The 18,758-nt window shown below is 55.1% G+C and overlaps 2 protein-coding genes across 9 annotated transcripts; one reads left to right on the top strand and one right to left on the bottom strand.

Annotated features, from left to right (window-relative positions):
• The first annotated feature begins 44 nt into the window (after positions 1-44).
• XKR8 (XK related 8) lies at positions 45-3,438 on the top strand. 3 transcript variants are annotated; one of them, XM_065041332.1, is made up of 4 exons: positions 45-764; positions 1,147-1,343; positions 1,864-1,948; positions 2,108-3,438. In XM_065041332.1, the coding sequence occupies exons 1-4, from the start codon at positions 472-474 to the stop codon at positions 2,538-2,540; spliced, it is 1,008 nt and encodes a 335-aa protein (XP_064897404.1). In that variant the 5' UTR covers positions 45-471; the 3' UTR covers positions 2,541-3,438. The 3 variants fall into 3 exon arrangements, with proteins under 3 accessions (XP_064897404.1, XP_064897405.1, XP_021153127.2); XM_065041333.1 differs by having other exon boundaries at positions 45-566; positions 1,864-3,438; XM_021297452.2 differs by having other exon boundaries at positions 1,864-3,438.
• Positions 3,439-3,783: 345 nt separating this feature from the next.
• Positions 3,784-18,729, bottom strand: GMEB1 (glucocorticoid modulatory element binding protein 1). 6 transcript variants are annotated; one of them, XM_065041318.1, is made up of 12 exons: positions 18,536-18,729; positions 17,153-17,301; positions 16,087-16,169; positions 15,047-15,171; positions 14,480-14,583; positions 13,727-13,881; positions 12,447-12,575; positions 11,893-12,030; positions 10,831-10,953; positions 6,717-9,292; positions 6,044-6,123; positions 3,784-5,766 (listed from the first exon to the last, which is right to left on the bottom strand). In XM_065041318.1, the coding sequence occupies exons 2-10, from the start codon at positions 17,278-17,280 to the stop codon at positions 8,586-8,588; spliced, it is 1,692 nt and encodes a 563-aa protein (XP_064897390.1). In that variant the 5' UTR covers positions 17,281-17,301; positions 18,536-18,729; the 3' UTR covers positions 3,784-5,766; positions 6,044-6,123; positions 6,717-8,585. The 6 variants fall into 6 exon arrangements, with proteins under 6 accessions (XP_064897390.1, XP_064897392.1, XP_064897391.1 ...); XM_065041320.1 differs by having other exon boundaries at positions 3,784-5,356; XM_065041319.1 differs by having other exon boundaries at positions 3,784-5,350.
• Between the last annotated feature and the right edge of the window lie 29 nt (positions 18,730-18,758).

Genomic DNA, 18,758 nt, shown 5'->3' with positions numbered 1-18,758 from the left:
GAGGTCGCGTCACTTTGACCTGTCAGCCACTAAGATGGGTAAGAAGCTTGATTGTTATTGGGTTTTTATTTTTCCCCGGTTGCTGAGCTTAAGCAGCTCTTCCTTTCTGTCGTCTCTTGACTTGCACCCGTTTAGTTTCTTCCTTCACCAGGGCACTGCAACTTGACCTCCGGCTGGTGGAGCTGGGGCGGCCTGGGGGGTGCAGGGTGCGGGGTGCAGGGGATGACTGGGGACAGGCGCTGGGCCTGCCCCCGGGGCTGCAGCGGTTAGGGGGGTGCGCAGGGGGTCCCCGAGGGTGTGCAGGGTTACCGGGGGACACCCGTGGGGTGGAGGGAGGAGAGCGGCTGACGGAGGACGCTGCGGCGCTTGGCGAGGCCTGGGGGCCTGGCGTGGGCGGGGCCTGCACGGAGCGTGGGCGGGGCTTGTCCGGGGCGGGGCCTTTCCGGGAGCGGGCCGGGGCCAGTCTCGCCGATGGCGCCGCGGGCCCCGGGGCGGTTCGGGCCGCTGCAGTTGGCGCTGGCGGCGGCGGGGGCTGCGGCGGCGGCGCTGGACGTGTTCGCGGACGGGTGGGTGGCGGCGGGGTACGCGCGGGGCGGGCAGCCCGGCCGGGCCGCGCTGGCGCTGGCGCTCTTGGCCGCCGCCTCGGTCGCCACCCAGGCCTGCAGCTGGTTCTGGCTGCGCTCCGATCCGCCCGAGCTCCGCCCCGCCGTGCCCACGGGGCTGCTCGCCGCCCTGCACCTCCTGCAGCTCGGCTTCCTCTTCAGGTAGGAGAGTCCCCGCCTCGGTCATCCACGGGCATCCCTCTGGTACCTCCCCCCACACCCCAGTGCCCCCCGCTGGGCACAGGGACCCCCGTCCCCGGCCGCCGGGGTGTCCAAGGGGCTCCCCGGGCAGCGCGGTTTTTCCCGGCCTCGGGCTGGAGCCACCCAGGTCCTGAGCTCCCCCCCCACCATGTCCCAAAGCAGCAGTTTTGCTCCATCTCCGGGTGCTGCCAGACTGAGCAAGGCTGGGGTGAGCACCCCAAAACCCTCGTCTCTCCCTTGGCCTGGGAAAGGCGGGGAGCTGGTTTGCGCATAAATCGGGCTATTTTCAGCTGCATTGCTCCCCTCGGCAGCCCCTCATCCCTGACGGTCTCCATGCTTGCAGGTGCCTCCACGCGCTGAAGGTTGGTTGGAAGGTGTGCTGGACGAAGACTGCGGTGGAGGAGGAGCAGAGCCGCATGGCCTTCCTCTCACACGACATCAGCATGCTGCGGCTTTTCGAGACCTTCCTGGAGAACACCCCACAGCTTGTCCTGTTCCTCCACGGAGTCCTGCGGACAAACAAGGCAGAGCCCTCCCAGGGTGAGGGGCGGGGGCAGCTGTGAGGGGGGCGCAGGCTTGGGATCAGAGCGGGTTTGGACAGGATGGGCTGTCTAGGGGCTGCAAGACACTGTCCTGTCCTTACTTTAGGTTCTCTGATGTCGTTCTTCTTCATTGTTCCTTCCGTCAATGTGAGACACAGCCCTAGGCCTGGGCTGGGAGGGTTGAACTGAGGGACCCTATGGTCGTTCCCCTACGTGCCCCACAGCGGCTGAGGGTCAGGAGAGAAGTTGGGAGCCTGCTGGGGAGTGGGAAGATGCTCATGTGGATGTGGAGGGTGCAGTGGAGCCCACCAAAGGGGCACTTTGCTGCCCATCCTGGGGTGAGGAAGAGCCAAGTGTTGCTACAGTGAAATAGGGAGCCCAGCCATGTGCCAGCACTGACCTCCTGCCCCCATGTGCTGGGGGTTCCCTGAGCTGGAGAGGGGCTCTGCAGAGCCACCCAGGTCCCATTCCAGCCCCGCCCCCGGGGTCTGCCCTCAGCATCTCTGCTGTGTTCGCAGGGCTGGGGATCTGCATGGCGTTCCTGTGTGTGACCTGGTCTCTGCTGGACTACCACCAGTCCCTGCGCTCCTTCTTGCAGGACAAGTACGAGCTGAGGCTGAGCTCCTCCGTCATCTACTTCTTATGGAACCTCTTCCTTCTCTGCCCCCGTGTCCTCGCTGTCACTCTCTTCACCCTGCTCTGGCCATCTGGCATGGCCATCCACTTCCCGCTGGTGTGGCTGGTGATGTTCCTCTGGGTCAGCCTGCAGGGCACGGACTTCATGGAGTCTCCAGGCCCCGAGCAGCTCTACCGGGCCACTGTGGCTGTGATCCTCTACTTCAGCTGGTTCAACGTGGCACCGGGGAGAACGCTGGGCCGCAGTGTCATCTATCACAGCTTCATCCTGGCAGATAGCACGCTGCTGGCTTTGTGCTGGCTCTGGGGCCAGTCACCCTCAGACGAGCACTCGTACCTCGTCCTGCTGCTCGGCGCCGCCCTGCCCTGCTACCTGCTGGGGCTGCTGCTGAGAGTTGCCTACTACAAGTGGCTGCACCCCAACGCGTGGGCACAGCGGGAGGGCGGCCACGATGAGGTGGATGCCAACAGACTGAAGTTGCGCTCGACCTCAGCGCCGGCCCTCGTGAACAGGAGGATGCGGTGCCTGGCCCAAGCACAGTTCCCCGTTTGCCAGTGAGTGTGGTGGTGCTTACTGAATGGAGCAGCTGCCGAGGCTGTGGTTTGAGCCTGCCTCCTCTGGGGTGAGGATCCGGCTCCTGGTTCTTCCCTCAGGCTGTTCGGGGCAGCTGGAGGGACCTGGCAGAAACTGGGTGATGTTGCCACCACCCAGTGAGTCCCAGAGCATCCAGCATGGCTCCCACTGTGGTGCTGATGGGGAGAGCTGTGGTGTTTGTGGAGGGAACCAGCGCATTGTGGCCGCACTGCACTGTCAATTTGTCTTTTGTTTGTAGCTTTTCCCAAAAAAAAACCCCAGAAAAGCAGGAGGTTATTATCTCTCTCTGCCTGTTGCTGCTCTGGGTGGATGCTGGTGGAGGAGAGCACGTTCCCTCCTTGGCAGTGGCTGAGCTGTTTCCGGCTGGGATTTTCCTCCTGCTGTTAAGGTTGAAGATCGCCCGCGATCGCCCTGTTGATTGGGACAGGGTGGAGGTGACGACTCCCCGGTGCTGGGAAAGCCCAGGAGTGCCCGCACCCTGGGGAGGGGGTTATGGGACAGCACAGGGTCAGGGGGCATGAGGGGTTTTGGCTCTTTGGAAACAGCAAAGCCCTTTCCAGTGCAGATTCTCCATTCACTGTGCCTGTTGCCAAGTGGGACGGAGCTGAAGCCTCACACTGGGAGCTGACATCTGTGGCCTGGGCTGGGCTGGTCACCGCTCTGGCCCCTGACTGTCGCTTTTCTCGGTCAAGCAGCAAATACTGTTTGTGAGGTGGGGGTGCTGGGGTGCAGCAGAGCCAGTGGACCATCCTCCCAGGCCCGGTGTCACAAGAGATGTGTCGCTGCCTGCGCCCGCGGGGATGTCCGAGGACAGGCTGAAGCACTGACTCTAGAAAAATAAAGACTTCTTTTTTTTTCCCCAGTTCGTAAGACAGTTCTCATTACACAGACCACGAAGGGGTGACGGCTTCACAGCAAGCACCGGTCGGTACCACAGCTCGGGGTCCTGCTGCTTTCCCCAGTGCCAACACCTACCCCAGGTGTCATCAGTGGATCAGGGGGTTATTTTAAAACCTCGGGGGCTGCGGTGAAGCCAGTGACACCCCAGGCCCAGGAAATGTCACTCAGGCACTGGGGTTTGTCTCCAGCCAGGTCAGGGGGAACGGGAGCACAGGGACAGACGCAAACCAGCACTTGGCCAGAGGTGCTGCTCCTGCCACACGAGACAGGAAAAGTCATAAAAATTCAGCCAGCAGAGATAAAAAAATAAAATAGCCAGGCCAACCTTTATTCTTCACAGTAAGAAGTGCCAGCTCAAAGCAGGTTTAAGACAAACCCGTTGCTGTTCACCTGAACGTATAAACAATGCTTTACCAAACTCGCCACTTCACTCCACAACCCGCATTCACACAGCGGACACAGCTCCTGATCAGTACGCAAATCAAGCTTCACCACCTCTTCGATCTCTCCAATGACTAAGACTTTTTTTACAGTTATTTCCTCAAATTCACTATTCATCTTCCCCTCAGGGCTAGGATAAGGGTTTAAATTTACTTACCATTGCTGTTGACCTTTTATTCCTTTTTTTTTAAGCTGTTGAGGAATCACTTGCTGTGTATCTGCACGTCAGAACACTGAGTAACCTCATTTCTTAGGCTGACAAGCCACTAACAGTCACACCTGAAACAGCAGCTCCTGCATGAAGAGCCATAAAAGTTCACAACTTGGGCACCTCCTGCTTGTGTGGAGAGCTCGGAAAACAATTTCAGAAACCACTTGTGTTATTCCATGGCAGCGGGCTTCATTTAATTATTTTTTCAGCGTTGTATCTGTAACTCCCATCTTCAAAAAGAGGTGCACACTACAAAATATCAAATTTTTGTACCTGGCTGGTGGGCTCAGCAGCACCACGGCTCTCTCCAAGTTTTTGTTTCTATGATATTGAGTGTAAAATCCCAGATGGGAGCTGATGAGCAACACAACATGGAGAGAAAGTGAGATAAAGTCACCTTAAAATGTAATTAGAAGTTAACATGGTGGTTTCCCCTCACTCCTGCTGGATTTCCAGCGCAGCAGCTCTGCTCACCTCCTGCTGTGCAACACAACCACTTCCTTGTTTTTAAAACTGACTTTTACCAGTGTGAAACACACAAAAAGATATTAACTGTTTGGTTGTTCTTCAAACATGAAAAATAGGGTAAATACCACGTTGCTTTTAACATTACAGTAACCTTCATTCTCTTTAGGAGGTTTAAATACAACTACACTTGGCAGGAAATATGTCCACATTCAGATGGAGGCTGGAAATGTGTGATGTTAACTTCTGGGATAGAAAAAAACCCCATTAAATGACAGCTACTAGGAAAGCAGCTGGTTTTATTCAAGACTTGAGAAAGTAATCACACTCCCTTGCCCTTTGCAGGTGGAATTTAGGCTTGTAACCTTTTAGGGAGCTGAAGGCAGTGAGTTATCTTAATGGAGAGGCTGAATTCTGAAGGTTATACAACAGCTGACAGGACCTTCAAGGATATTTAGCCTCATAGCTTTAGCACAAACTAGCAAAATGCCTGTTGAAAATTCAACTCAGACAGAAACCTGTTCTTGTGTTGCAATAAATCACTCATCATTTATCTGAACAATATACATTGTCTAGGAAAAGCAATCAAAAAAAATACAGAAAAGGAAAAGCAGAACAGGTTCTTTTTACTAATCGCAGCTGGAAAGAGAAGCCAAGAGAATGAACTAACTGCCGCAGTCCTACTGTAGATGTTTTATTCGCAATGCTTACTTGTACCATCTAATCAGGTGAACTCCATCTGTTGTGTGTCACTCTCCTGCAGCTCATTAAGAAAAACAAAAATCAGTTAACAGCAGAACTGATCTTAAACAGAAAGTTAAGAGGAAAAGTATCTGGAAGTCTGACTTTCAGAAGCTGGTCACAAGCCCTCTCCAGCCTGACTTCTAACTAAAGCCCTCAAAAAGTCTTAACAGCCTTTATCGCACGTGTGTTCTGTGGGGTTTTTTGGTGAAAAAAGTCGAGAAAACCCCATGACACACATTTTTAGTTTACTTGGCGGAGAGACAAGAACGTTGATCGTATCCTCCAAAAGCCCTTGGGAGCGTAACTGCACCGAGTGCAGTCACTCCACAACACGATGTCGCGTGTCTCCTCGCACGGCGCGAAGAACCAGAAACCAGCAGGGAAACAAGCTTGTAACAGCAAAACTGAAAGTGCAGGACTTCAGGACAGCTATGATGAAAAAAACAAACTGAACTGTACTGTCCTTACACCCCCCAAAAGCTGCTAAAACCTTTACACCCCATCCACCACTTCTACTGTTTTCTGCCTGGAGAAAGGCACGTATAAAATAGCATATTATGATAAGAAATGTGGAAAACATCAAAATATAGTACGTAGAGATGGGGAAATGCACAGACGCCAAATTGGCCTTTGCTAGGGAGCGGCAGGAAGCCTGGGGGGCTCTCAGTGCCTCCCGCCCTCAGCAGGTACTTGCACTCTTACTCACCATCCGGGCCTGGGGACTCAGGTGGGGTTCAAAATCATCATCATTTAACCCACCCTTCTGGTGCACAGATCTGTTTTGCCCTGAGGAAGAAGATTCAGAGCGTTAGAAAGAACTTTGCCGATAAAATCGAACATTTACCAACGTAAAAGTACTTAAAGACAGACCACATACTGTTACTACCACTCACTAGTTCAGGATACACCACGTTTAACCCAACGGAGACACTTGGGCACTGCAACAGCACTCTTTACCCGCGCACTTTCCGCAGCCCCCGCAGCGACGAGAGGTCTCGCAGTGCTCGGGTTGTTTTCCTCCCACACGTGTGGAGGCCCAGACACCGCGGAGCTGCCCGGCGAGCTGCCCAGCAGACCCTGCCCGTCAACCCCGCCGCGGGACGCCCCGTTTCCCAGCCCCCCACCTTTGTTGCTTTGGCCCTTGGGTCTCCGGCTCGGCGGCAGCAGCGTGGGAAGGCAAGAGGAGAGCGGCGAGGCCGGGCGGGGAGCGGGGACAAGGCCCGGCCGCAGCCCAACGTGCCCGGCCCGAGGGAGGGGAAGGGAGGCGGCGGCCTCCGGGCCTGTCTCGCGCCGCTAGACCCTGAGCCTCGGCCTGGCGTAGCGGGCCAGCCCCGGCGCCGCCAGGGGAAAGGCCGCGGGGTGGCGGCGGAGGTTCCTACCTGCTCCAGGAGGCTGCTGGCCGACATGACCCGGCGGCGGGCGCGGCGCAGCTACCTGGCGGACTCCGACTCGCCCGCGGCGGCTGACGCTCTAGCCAGCCGTCACCCCCACTTCTCGCCTCTCCTTCCGGCCCAGGCGCCGCCGCCTCGTGCCCACAGGCCTTTCCCCGGGCACAATGGCGGGGAAGGGTCGCGGTGCATGCCGGGCCGACGGAGGACTTGCGAGGGGAAATCAGCGCCCCCGCGCGAACAGGCGCGGCAGCGCAAGGGGCGGGGAGGTGGGGTGGGGTGTGCTCTTAAAGGGCCAGGCACCCCCGCTGCCCAGCTGTATTTTTTCACAAAAAATGGCAAATCCGAGGCCCGGCTGCTGCCCCCACACCCCAACTCCGTCGTAACCCAATATCTGAGCTCCCCTGCATCCTGGGGTGGAGGGGGAAAGCAGGGGCCACTGCAGCCCACCCAGGACCCCCAGATACTGGGCAAGCCGGAGGGGTCTGAGCAGCAGCACCCAGAGGGATCCTTGCCCCTCCTGGCTGCCTCTGAGGTGACAGAACTGCCACCATGAACAATCCCTTCAAGCGTAGTTCAATTTTTCCTTTTAATGTAAAAAATAGGCAAACACATCTTTCTTCCCCCCACCCCAAATGTGTCTCTTTTGCTGTTGTTTTGCTTAATATTTTCCAGCCAAGCAGCTCCCCCTTCATCCCAGCCCCCCCAAACCACTGCAGCATCCAGTGTGTCCCCTGTTCTGCCTTTCCATGGCAACTGAGCCCCAAGAGACACCCAGACAGCAGAAGAAAAAAAGGAAAACAGCAGAGCACGTATGATTTCAGCAGCTGCCAGTTCTTAATCCTGCCCAGAGATTATAGGAAGAAAGAAAAAACCAAAAATAAATAAGACCACCAAACAAGTAGTGACAAGCATGGAGCAGCCCCAGCACACGATGTAAACAGGAGCTGCCCCAATCCGGAGTCCAGTTCTCCCGGAAAAGCAACAGCACAACATGCTCTGTACACCCCAAAAAGTCCCTGCAGCGCTGAGCAGCCCAGGGGGACGTTGCAGTTTTAAGCTCGACCTTTTTTTTTTGCCTTTATGCAAAAGGCTGAAGTGATCTCGGACTCTCCAAGTGGCATTTGCAGCACCGGCAGGGAAAGGGATGGGGGAAAAGTGCTGTGGGAAGAGGAGGGATTGGTATACGGGGACCCTCGAGAGAAGGTTCCAGGGCTTTATAGCTGGGAAATCTGGACGAGGGAAGGGAGAGAGCAAACGTACAAAAAAATATAGATATAAAACCAATTTGTGTGGATGAGGAGAAGACAGACAGTAAAACCAGGGTTACCGTTGTTTCCCCCAAAAGCAAGAATAATAATTAAAAAAAATCCCAGTTGAGGTGACAGAATTCCCTTCCCTGGGGGAAAATAAAAATACAAATGAGGTACCTGTTCCACCCCAAAACTGTCACCCTTTCCCACAGGCACAGCAATGCACCAGCCACTGGTTTTTGTCTCTCTGAAATAAAATAACGGGGGTCAGGGCAGCTGGAGCAGAAGCCCCATGTGCGGCTGGGCCGCGCTCTCGGTGCCAGAGCCCTCGTCCAGTTCCTCCCCGCTTGGGTTGTTCAGCAGAGATCCAGTCTCTCCTCAACCCTGTGAACAGGCAGATTTGTTCAGTGCTCCATGGAGACGGAGCCTTTTCCAGGTCTCACGTGTTTCTCCAGCTTTAAAAAAAAAATAAAATATATATATATATGTAAAAAATGTACAGTACAATGAAAGTATCCATGGAAACAAATGGGGTAGCTGGAAAAGATACTTAACAAAAAAGCCCAAAATAAAACAAATTCCCCAAACCAACACTCTCCTTCCCCACTCAGTCCTCCAAAACCACAATCTCCACATTATGGACCTGGTGCTGATGCTCCTCCACATCTCCCACCACTTTCTCCTCAGTCCTCAGCTCCGTCTCCAAGATCACAGCTTTCCCCTCCGTCTCCTCTGTCTCTGCTTCAGGATCTGGTGCTGGGTCGATCTCGATGATGGTTTGTCCGTCGTCGGAGGTGCCTTCCACAGCTTGGATGGTGGACGTGAGCCCGGACTCCATGGCCACCAGTTCCACAGGGTTGACCACAGTGGCCACGTTGGCCAAGGCCCCGCTGTCCTGCACAGCCGCCGAGCTCAGCAAGGCCAGGCTGGAGGACGGGTGGAGGGTGACTGTGTCGGAGGAGCCAGTTTTGGAGGAGGACACCACGGTGGCATATCGGAAGAGCTGGGAACCGGAGGGCAAGGTGTGAACAGTCACTGGGCTGGAGCCTTGGCTGATGGTTGCCACCGGGATGTTGCCCACGGAGAATTGTTGTCCGACGGGCGCGATGGCAATGGGGGAGATGACAGTGAATTGAGGCTGCTGAATGGGGGTGGAGGGGCTGAGGACGGTGGCAGAGGCCGGGCGCTGCAGGCGGGGTCTCTTGGGGGGTTTGGGAGCACTGACGGGCATCAGCACCACATTCTGGATGGTTTGGGACTTGGCCTTCTGGTCCTTGGCAAGTTTCTTCTGCTCTTCCAGCTGCCGCTCCAGGTCTGCAAAGAGAAAGGCTGAGCAGCGCTGGGGGCCACGGCCACCACACTGCTGGGGCTCCGGGGGACTCCACAACCAACCGCTGTGCCCGACATTTGTGACAGGAGGTCTCCAAAGCACCTAGTTGAGCACGATCTTAGTGTTTTCACTTGTGATCAAACTGCACTGAAGGAAAAGGTCACGTTCTCCTGCCACCCACACAGACCTGGTCAATATTCTGCACCCGCTCAGGCTCCTTTGGCTGCTGCCAGTGCCTGGATACAGACCAGTCGATGCTCCATCCCAGTTGGCTGTCTGCTCCTACTGAGGAGAAGATGGGGATTTCTGCTCCCAAGACAGACCCACCTACAAGGCAGGGTGGAGTAACCCCCCGGGCAGCAGGAAGAGCTTCTAAGCTCAACTGGATCCCCTCCCCAGGAGGACAGGCTGAGAGCCTTGGGGTGTTCAGCCTGGAGAAGAGAAGCTCCAGGGAGACCTTATTGTGGCCTTTCTGTACTTAAAAGTGGCCAGTAAGAAAGATGGGGACAGACTTTTGAACAGGGCCTGTTGCAGTAGGACAAGGGGCGATGGTTTTAAACTAAAGGAGGGAGATTCAGGCTGAACATGAGGAAGAAATTGTTGGCCCTGAGGGTGGTGAGAGCCTGGCCCACGTTGGCCAGAGAGGTGGTGGATGAACCATCCCTGGAGACATCCCAGGCCAGGCTGGACGGGGCAGCACTGGGAGAGCTGGAAAGGCCCCTCCCATCCCAACTATTCCATGATTCCATGATGATTCTGTGACAGGCAGCAAGACTGGGTCAGTAAAACATCTCCCTCAGCCCTGGTCTGGGTGAACATTGGTCAGGAGTAGCCCAGTAATCTCACTTATCTGGGGCAGTAGGGGACTAGGACATCCCAGATAAGAACAGGTCCTACAGGACACATGAGGAGGGAGACACAACCCACAAGCAGCTCTGGGGAATCCAGGTCAGGTTATTTGCTTCAGCTCAGGGGAAGCCATGCAAGACACCTGATAGCTTCGCACCAAGACCAGCAGAGAAGTCAGCACCCTGTATGCGGTGAACCTTATTAGTTTGGGCACAGCACAGTGCTGCCCACAGCTCAGACGATGGTGGCACAACTCTTGTTCACAGTATCTATTTCCTAGTGCCAACTGAATCGGAGTTGCAGCCCCAGCAGCCTGGCTGCAGCAAAGGGCACAGACTTCGGGCTGTCAAATACCTCAGGTGACTGGTCACTCGAAGCAAAGCAGAGGGGAAATTCCACTCAAGCTCTAGGATGGAAAGGGACTGGGATTAATTTGTTTTGGGGCAGTGTGTATTGAAGTAGTGGAGTCACCATCCCTGGACATGTTGAACAGACACAGAGATGAGGGTCTTGGACATGGGTTATTGCTAGGGGTGGGTTATGGTCAGACTCTATGATCTTGAAGGTCTTCCCAACCAAAATGATTCTGTGATTCCATGAAATATTGGGGAAAATTACATCAGTTCCCAAGAGCAGCAAGAGGATGAGAAGCCTCAAAGGGCACTGACTGTACCTGCCAGTGTGTAAAGAAACTGCTCCTCTCCTTGTTCTGTCTGGTTTTTCCTGTTGTCCAGAACCTTCTTGACGGTGTCCATCAGGCCAAATGTGTGAGCAACGTTGTTCAAGACTGCAGCATCTGCAAGGAAAGCGCATGGGGCTGAGTGCTTAGTCCCACCGGTGGACTCAGGCACTCAAAAAGACGCTCATATTGCACAAAAAAAAATTCTGCTGCTTTTAGTAAAACTCTGTTTTTTCACAAGGCTGACAAAGGCAGACCCAGCTCCCTCATCCTTGTGACATCCAAGGACTAAATAATCCCATTCACATGATAAAGAAAATGAAACAGATGTGTCACCCAAGCAGCTCCAAATTGCTGCAAATGAAAGCATAATTTGCAATCAGAGAGATACAAACGAGCTCTCCTGCTACAAATCATCACCCCATGCTGCTGGCAGTGTCATTAACATGCCAGCTTCACCGAAAGCTGTGTAAAATTTCTGTTATAATCCACGGACTTCAGTCACTCACAGCTGCCACGTACCAGATACAAAGATCCGCCAGCCCAGAGATAAATTAGAAAATAAGGAAAATATCCTGGGTAAAATGAAGTTTGTGGCTACATGGATGTTCTCACAGCAAAAGCATCAACAAGAGATGCTCTCAAACCCTCTGCTCACAGGGGCATTTGCTGAACTGGATTAGGGAATTGATCCGGGTTAAAAATAACGTGAAAGAGAGGAGGGGTGTTATTTTTAAACCAGATCAGTTCCCTCATCTGGTTTAGCCCCAGAAATAGGTTTCCTGGCACAAGTGAATCCAGAAGGAGAAGTGATGGGACAGGACCTGTTCGAGCAGGCACCGCCACACAGAAAAGCATTCAAATAACCTGGTTCGTGAAGTGAAGCTATACAGGTTTTCATGAGGCCTGGGAGCTGTGGGCAGTCACCTGATGGTCTCATCCTGACTCAACATCTTTAAATGTTGGGGATGAAGCCTCGTCCCTTTTTATTTTTGCCTGAAGCTGCCTTTTTGAGCATCCCCGCTGCAAAGCCAGAGGCTGTGGCTCACAACCTACCCGTCACCTGGAAGGGAGACTGCCCCAGCCTCTGCTGGACACCTCTTAGGACTTCTTCTATCTCCTTCTGGATGTTGCATACGACCTCTTCCATCAGCCCCACGTCAGCTATTCCTTTCCAGAACATCAGCGTGTCCTCTGGCACAAGGAGAGGGCAAAAAGAAGCCAACATGTACAAAGATTTGGCATTTTTCCCCCAAGACGACCTTCAACCTTTCAGGCAATTTGGTTGCTGGGGGTGGATATAACACGCAAAAAAACAAACAAACAAAAAAACAAACAAAAAAACACCCAAAGAAGCAAAACAGATCCAGGCAGCAAATCAGTAATGTTTTCAAACAGCCCCATGACTTCCAAGGTAACGTTTCACATCTCTATAGAATGCAGAGCTTAAAATCTTTGAGGAAATTCTGCCTAAGCTTCTAGGACAGCCGAGGGGCTGAGGCACAGCTCTGTCATGGCCTAAACTCTCCTTATTTTACACATTTCAGTCTCCGGTATGTAACAGGTGAGGAAGGGCGAAAAAAAAGAGCCAAGCAGCAGCCTGAGCTTACCCGAGATCTCATCTGTGTCCTTTTTCATGCCTTCCTCAGTGGCCATGGTGACGGCGGCCGTCAGAGCTGAGTTCCACTCGATCCCTTCCTCCATGCTCTCCTCCGACAGCGTGATCTGGGTGACGCTCCCTGTGAGAGAGGCACTGTCAGCCATCCCTGCAGCTCCTGGAGTGACAGCCCAAAATTCCTGCTTTGCTTTACACCCTCCTTCACCCCTCCCAGGCTCTTTTTCACCCTCCCGGTCAGGTCGTTTGTATCATTTGTTCAACCAAATGAGCTGAAAGCAAAGACTGCTGCTTCTCGTCAGAACTGTGATTGTGAAAGGCTCTGGGGCTTCTGGAGGGAAAACCACATGCGCTCCAGAAAACAAACAGGAGTCCTGCTGCAAAAGGAGCAGAAAGACATCAGAATAAAGTAGGGAACAAATAAGCCTCAGCCCAGCTACCCTTCTCCTGCTCTTGCATCACCAACAGGGAGCTCTGCATCTCAGAGATGCCCTAATCTCTCAGGAAACGACAGGGTCAGAGTCCAAGCTGGTTTGTAGAAGGGAAATGGATCTGACTCAATCCTAAATTTCTAGATCAATTTTGGGACTGAGCTAATCTGCAGCCACTCCAAGGTTTTACCATATGCTTTCCACGAGCTTCTCCTTTGCCTATGGACAACTCTGCTCCTTTACCCACCCTGGGTCTTAGAGAAACGTAACCTGCCCAGCTGACAGTACGGTAGGGTTGGGAGAAGTCTTCTCCCTTCACCTCAGCAAAGAGACCCCTTTCTGCTCTGGGATTCGCTGGAATTTGCAGTTGGAATGACAACTGCAGCATGCCCAGCCGCCACAGGATGCCCAGGTGATGTGAGCAGGCTGCTTGAGGAGGGCAGCACACCTCAAGTCATTCCTGAGCATCAGCCCATCTCCTGCCTTTGTAACAGACCCTCAAATAGGAAAGATCTCAGCTCTGTCAGTGTTTGCTCACATGGTGACCCCAGAACATGGATCCCAGCAAGGTGAGCTTGCCCTGGCTCCCAAGGCAGCCTTTAGTCGCTGCTTAACACCAGTCCTCACGTTACCACAGCACACAACTCCCTGCCAGATGCTGCCAAGGCCTCTGAGCAGACACGAGAAGCATTTTCCTTCCCAGGAACCAGAGCAGTCTCCTGGGATCACCCTGCTATGCCTGGGGAGAAGGTATAAAGTGCGTGTGTATGGGGTCAACCTGAATTGATTAGCCTGGGGAGGGAGCCGTGTGTCACTCCCATGGCATCAGTAACTGGTTTCCTACCGTCTGCTGATGTAGGAGTCTGCACCACACTCTGCTGCCCCGGCACTGGAGCTCTGGCGCTGCTGATCAGGAGATCAAACTTGGTGCTTCGACAAGTGTTGGTACAAACTTTGTCGTGCTGGTAGAAGTCGATTTGCCCCGAGTCCATCATCTTCCTGTGCAGGGAGTGGGAAGAGAACCAGGCTCAGGTCAAACCTCAGCCTGGAGACAAAAGGGAGTATTCCACACAGGGATGATACAGCCATGGGAAGGATGGAAAAAGGGAGACCCAGCACTGTTCTACACACAAAACATCTCCTGCAGGGCTTTCAAATGGCAAATATAAGCAACCGCCAGCTTCACATAGAATCAGAGAATAGTTTGGGTTGAAGGGACCTTCTCAGCCCATACAGCCCAACCCCTGCGATGAGCAGGGACATCTTCACCAGCTCAGGTTGCTCAGCCCCGTCCAGCCTGGCCTGGGATGTCTCCAGAGATGTTTCATCCACCACCTCTCTGGGCAACCTGGGCCAGGCTCTCACCACCCTTAGGGGCAACAATTTCTTCCTCATATCCAGCCTGAATCTCCCTCCTTTAGTTTAAAACCACCACCCTTGTCCTGTCTGTCCCAGGATCTCTGCAGGCTGCTGGCCAGGTAATGCGCTTCCAAGAGATCTCCCAGGGACTGCAAAGCAGATGAAACACCTTCTCGTGTTCCTGCACCTGCAGAGATGAAGCCCTGAAGCCGCACACGGTGGGAGGCGAGTCAAATACCTCAGCATGATTCCTCCGAGGCGAATAGCTCTCTTCCAGTCCTTCAGGGTAGACTTCCCAGCCAGGTGAACAAAATGTTTCGGGCTGATCAACTGGTCATTGAACTGGCGAGACAAAGAAAGGCTCAGCAAACACAGGGTAATGCTGCCTCAGAAGACTGTACTGGGACATCCAACACAGCCACTCTGCGGCTCATCTAAGTCCCCACTTCTACACATCTTGGAGATCACTGCAGGAATCATTTTGGTTGGAAAAGCCTCTCAAGGTCATCGAGTCAAACCATTAACCTAACCCTGGCCTTAACCCATGTCCCTGAGAACCTCATCTCTGTCAGTTCAACCCCTCCAGGGATGGTGACTCCACCACTGCCATGGGCAGCCTGTCCTTAACGCACTCTTCCCCTGCTTCTCCTCATGCCAAAACCAACTTCAGCACAAACAATCCAGCACACTGCAAAGGCAAAGTCCCTCGGCTCCAGGACAAAGCTTAGATGAAATGCAAAAAGTAAGAAAGTCAAGTGCCAGAGCTTGAGAGCAGAGAAGGAACCCACTGAGAAAACTCCCTTACCTTTACGCACTTGACATTAATTCCCGGACAGACAAACTTCTTCCAGAGCAGAATGGCTTTGCTCTCCCCGCAGGTGATGGGATAGGCAATCTCAATCTCCTCATTCGCTTCAATGGTACTGGGGTCTGAAGGAAGAAGGGGTGAAAATGAAACTTTACACTCAAGAAGCTCAAAGGTGGGAGCTGAACACTCCCAAGTTGTGAGACCTACACTCAGGAAACCAATGACAGGCTGTTCCCAGTCCAGGATCAGGCCCCTCTTAGTCTAATTACTGGCTCTAACAGCAACTGGCATCTGCTTTTTAACACAACAGCACTCAAAATGAAGCTCATCTCTCAGGACAACGTGAGAGCAGAAATATAACACATCTGTTAGAGAGGGGTCAACGAGAATAATCTTTGTGGAAAAAAAAAGCTTTCAAATTTGAAGCACAGACCTCTCTCTGATTTCTTGGAGCTCTGGTATCTCTTTAGCAGAGATAACAGCTATTTGCTGATAATATATTCTCTCCACAAGCAAAGTTTCTGCTAATACTGCCAAAAGACCCACACACCCACGCACAAAGCGGAAAACTCGTTAAGATCTCGTTAAGACAGCACCTAATGACAGGAGCCTTTTCACACATACTACTTGGGATGGCAGGGAGCACATGGAGCCAACCTGCTCAGTTCTTCTGAATATCCAACCCAAACCAGCAGGGTGTTCATCCAGCAAAGAACCAGCAGAGTTTGAGACTTCAGAACCATTAACTGGAACCATCACAGTGTCACCCACCAAGACCAGGGTGAACTCCCGGCTCCCCTGGACCCTGTGGGAGCCCTTACCAGTCATCGCGGGAGAGCCAGGATCTCCGTTCCAGGATTTTGAGCCCAAGCAGTACCAGCAGACTCTTTATTCCAGAGTATGCCCAGACCCTGCACCCACATCCATGCCTGGGAAACAGCATCTGCAGGGGCAGAGCCAGAGGGAAGCCCAGCGAACCGGAGCCACCAGCCCTGTGGAGGAGGGGACCATGCCCACCACTCCGAGCGGGAACTCACCAATCCCTTCTTCCAGCTTGTGGATGGTGTGCGTTTCCACGGCCACTACAGCAGCGCTGGCCTCTGAGCCCTCTTGGTAAATCCTGTTGTGAAAACATCCATCCATGAACAAACTATATAAATCACAGGAAATTAAGATTCACAGCACAGGGGTAAAAACTCAGTTTGTTTCTTTCTGTCCTGTCCTTGAGGGACCTGAATTTTGTTTGATACAGTTGCAATCACAGGCATTTTTTTGGCACATAAGAAAATATGATAACAATCCCAAAAGACTGAAACACACGGAGCCATTCCCAGTCCTGCCAACGCACCTTCCGCTTTGCCAGTGCCACCGAAGCGGCTCCCCTCTGCGCTTCCCCGTCCATTCTCTGCTCTCCCATACCCACGACAATGCGAAGCAGAGCTCAGTGCTCCAGGACCTCCCTCCCAGCCCTGTGTGACATGCAGCACAGGTGATGACACAGGGAAGAATCACGGTCGGCCTACAGCTGCCCTTCTCTGTGAATATTTATCAAACAAGATGGTATTTTCGTGCCCTGACTGATCCAGAGCTAAGACAAAGTGCCTGGTGGCAGCTGCTTCTCTGCAGAAGCTGCCAGGAGTACCACAAAATTCCCTCCCGCATCCCAGTTGTATTTTAGAGGAGGAGGATTTTAGGGGAAAGCTGGTGCAGAGGCACATGCAGATCTGGACACACGGGGACAGATCACCATGTAGAGCAGCTGCAGTGTGGCAAAAACCCACACTGGGGCCGAAGCGGGAAGAAGGGGACTGAGGGGATGTGTGGCCAGGGCAGCACCATGACCACTTGCCCACTGGCATTGCCAGAGACGGTGTCACCCGGATACCTCCCTGCAGGACAATTTCTTTCCTTGGAAGCCCCATGACAGTGACATGCACAAAAGCTTTTTCGCATTGTACTTTTCTCCCTCCTGTGCGTGGCACAAAACCAATGCAGACTCAGAAAATGTAGCAACGCTCAGTCCCCACACCACAAAAATCCACAGGGACAGCTCCCCCCATCCCACTCAGCGCCTCCCAGTCACACCGGTCCCACCCAGCTCACCCTTGCTGCACTGGCTGGAGCTGCAGGATCACTTGGGTTTTGGTATCCTCCGGGTTCTCCCCTTCGTTGCCGTCACTTGGTACAACCACCACATCGCCCACAGGGACACTCACTTCGGCGTTTGCCATCTCTCACATGAAGCCGTAGTTCTGCGGGGGGCAAAGCGGAGGCAGGTCTGTGGCGTGGCTGCACCACTGCCCGCACAGGCAAGGTGCAGGCAGGGGTGCAGGCAGGAATGCAGGCAAGGGTGCAGGCAAGGGTGTGAGCACAATCACCCGGCCCCACTGCAGGGCCAGCAGACCAGGTGTTTTAAATTCACCACCAAGTCAACACACAGGGGGATTTCTCCTCCCTTCTCGACCATGATAGAGGGAACTTCTCATCCGACCACACTAAACCGACATGAGGCTGATCCTCCCAGTGCCGTCCCACTCGTACCCCCTACTCGGCTCTCCCTGGCCGAGCAAACCCGCACGGTGGATTTCAGCAAGAGCACAAGGTTTTTTGGGATGGAGCTTTTTCCCCCCGCCGGCAGTGCTTCCTGCTGCCTCGGAGATGCTCTGAGCCCCTCGGTACTGGGCACTGACCCTTCCCACTGCACCCATGCTGTGGAGGAGGCGGTGGTCCTGGCGGCGGCGCCTCGGCAAGCGCTTGTGTTGGGGTAGGACCCCCAGGGCACGGTGCTCCGTGGCCCCAGGCAAGCCACCGCTGCAGGGGCCACGCTCCAGCTTCCACACCGTGCCTGCAGCTGCTCAGGGCTCTGGGCAGCCTGGATCCCCACTACTGCTCCCCCGGGACCCCTCTGCGCCGCAGCTTCCTCAGGATTTCCGTCCCGGGGGGCCGAAGGACACGGAGAAGCCCCGGCGGTGACCGCCACCGGGCAAAGGCCCAGCCCAGGCCTTGGGGTGCGGGGCCGGGGGGCCCCACCGCCCCGGCAGCTCGCAGGCCCGGTGGGCACCGCTAGGCTCGGGGGAGGTCCCGAGCCCCCCCGGCGGGCGGGGGTGACCGAGGCGAGGGGTCAGAGGTCAGCGCCCCCCCCCGGGCCGCAGCAGCCCCCCCTCCCCGCAGTCACGGAAGGCGCGGACCCCCCCGCGGCGCCCGGCGGGGTGGGGCTGCCCAAGGGAGGGGTGTGGCCTCTCCCCCCCCGCTCCCCCCCGCGGGCGGACGCAGTGGCGCGGCCCCCCCTCCGCCCCCCCGCGGCGCGCGACGTGCGCCCTCGCGCCAGCGGCACGTACGGCGGCGCGCGCTGGGGCGCCCCCTCCCCTCCCCGGCGGGACGGGCCCCCCCTCCCGCCCCGCCCCGGCCGCCCCGCCCCGCCCCGACGCGCCGCGCGGCCGCCTGGCTCCTCCCGGCTCCCGTAGCCCGGCGCCGACCGGCCCTTACCGTCGCCGAGCGGCCGAGTCCGGGGGCTGAGAGAAGGGGGTGGGGGGGGGAAACGGGCCGGGCAGGAGGGCGCAAGCGCAGTAACCACCGCAGCCTCGGCCGCCAGCACTTCCGGCCGCCCGCCTGCCTTAAAGGGGACGCCGTCGACAGGACCCGCGCGAGCGGAGCCGTGCTGCCTTCTAGCGGCGGCCGGTGGCCCCGCCCCGCGGCTTCCCCCGTGTGA

The sequence above is a fragment of the Columba livia genome, chromosome 26 (genome assembly GCF_036013475.1).
Source record: "Columba livia isolate bColLiv1 breed racing homer chromosome 26, bColLiv1.pat.W.v2, whole genome shotgun sequence".
NCBI classification, from domain to species: domain Eukaryota; kingdom Metazoa; phylum Chordata; class Aves; order Columbiformes; family Columbidae; genus Columba; species Columba livia.
This window is presented reverse-complemented; position numbering and strand designations above follow the sequence as displayed.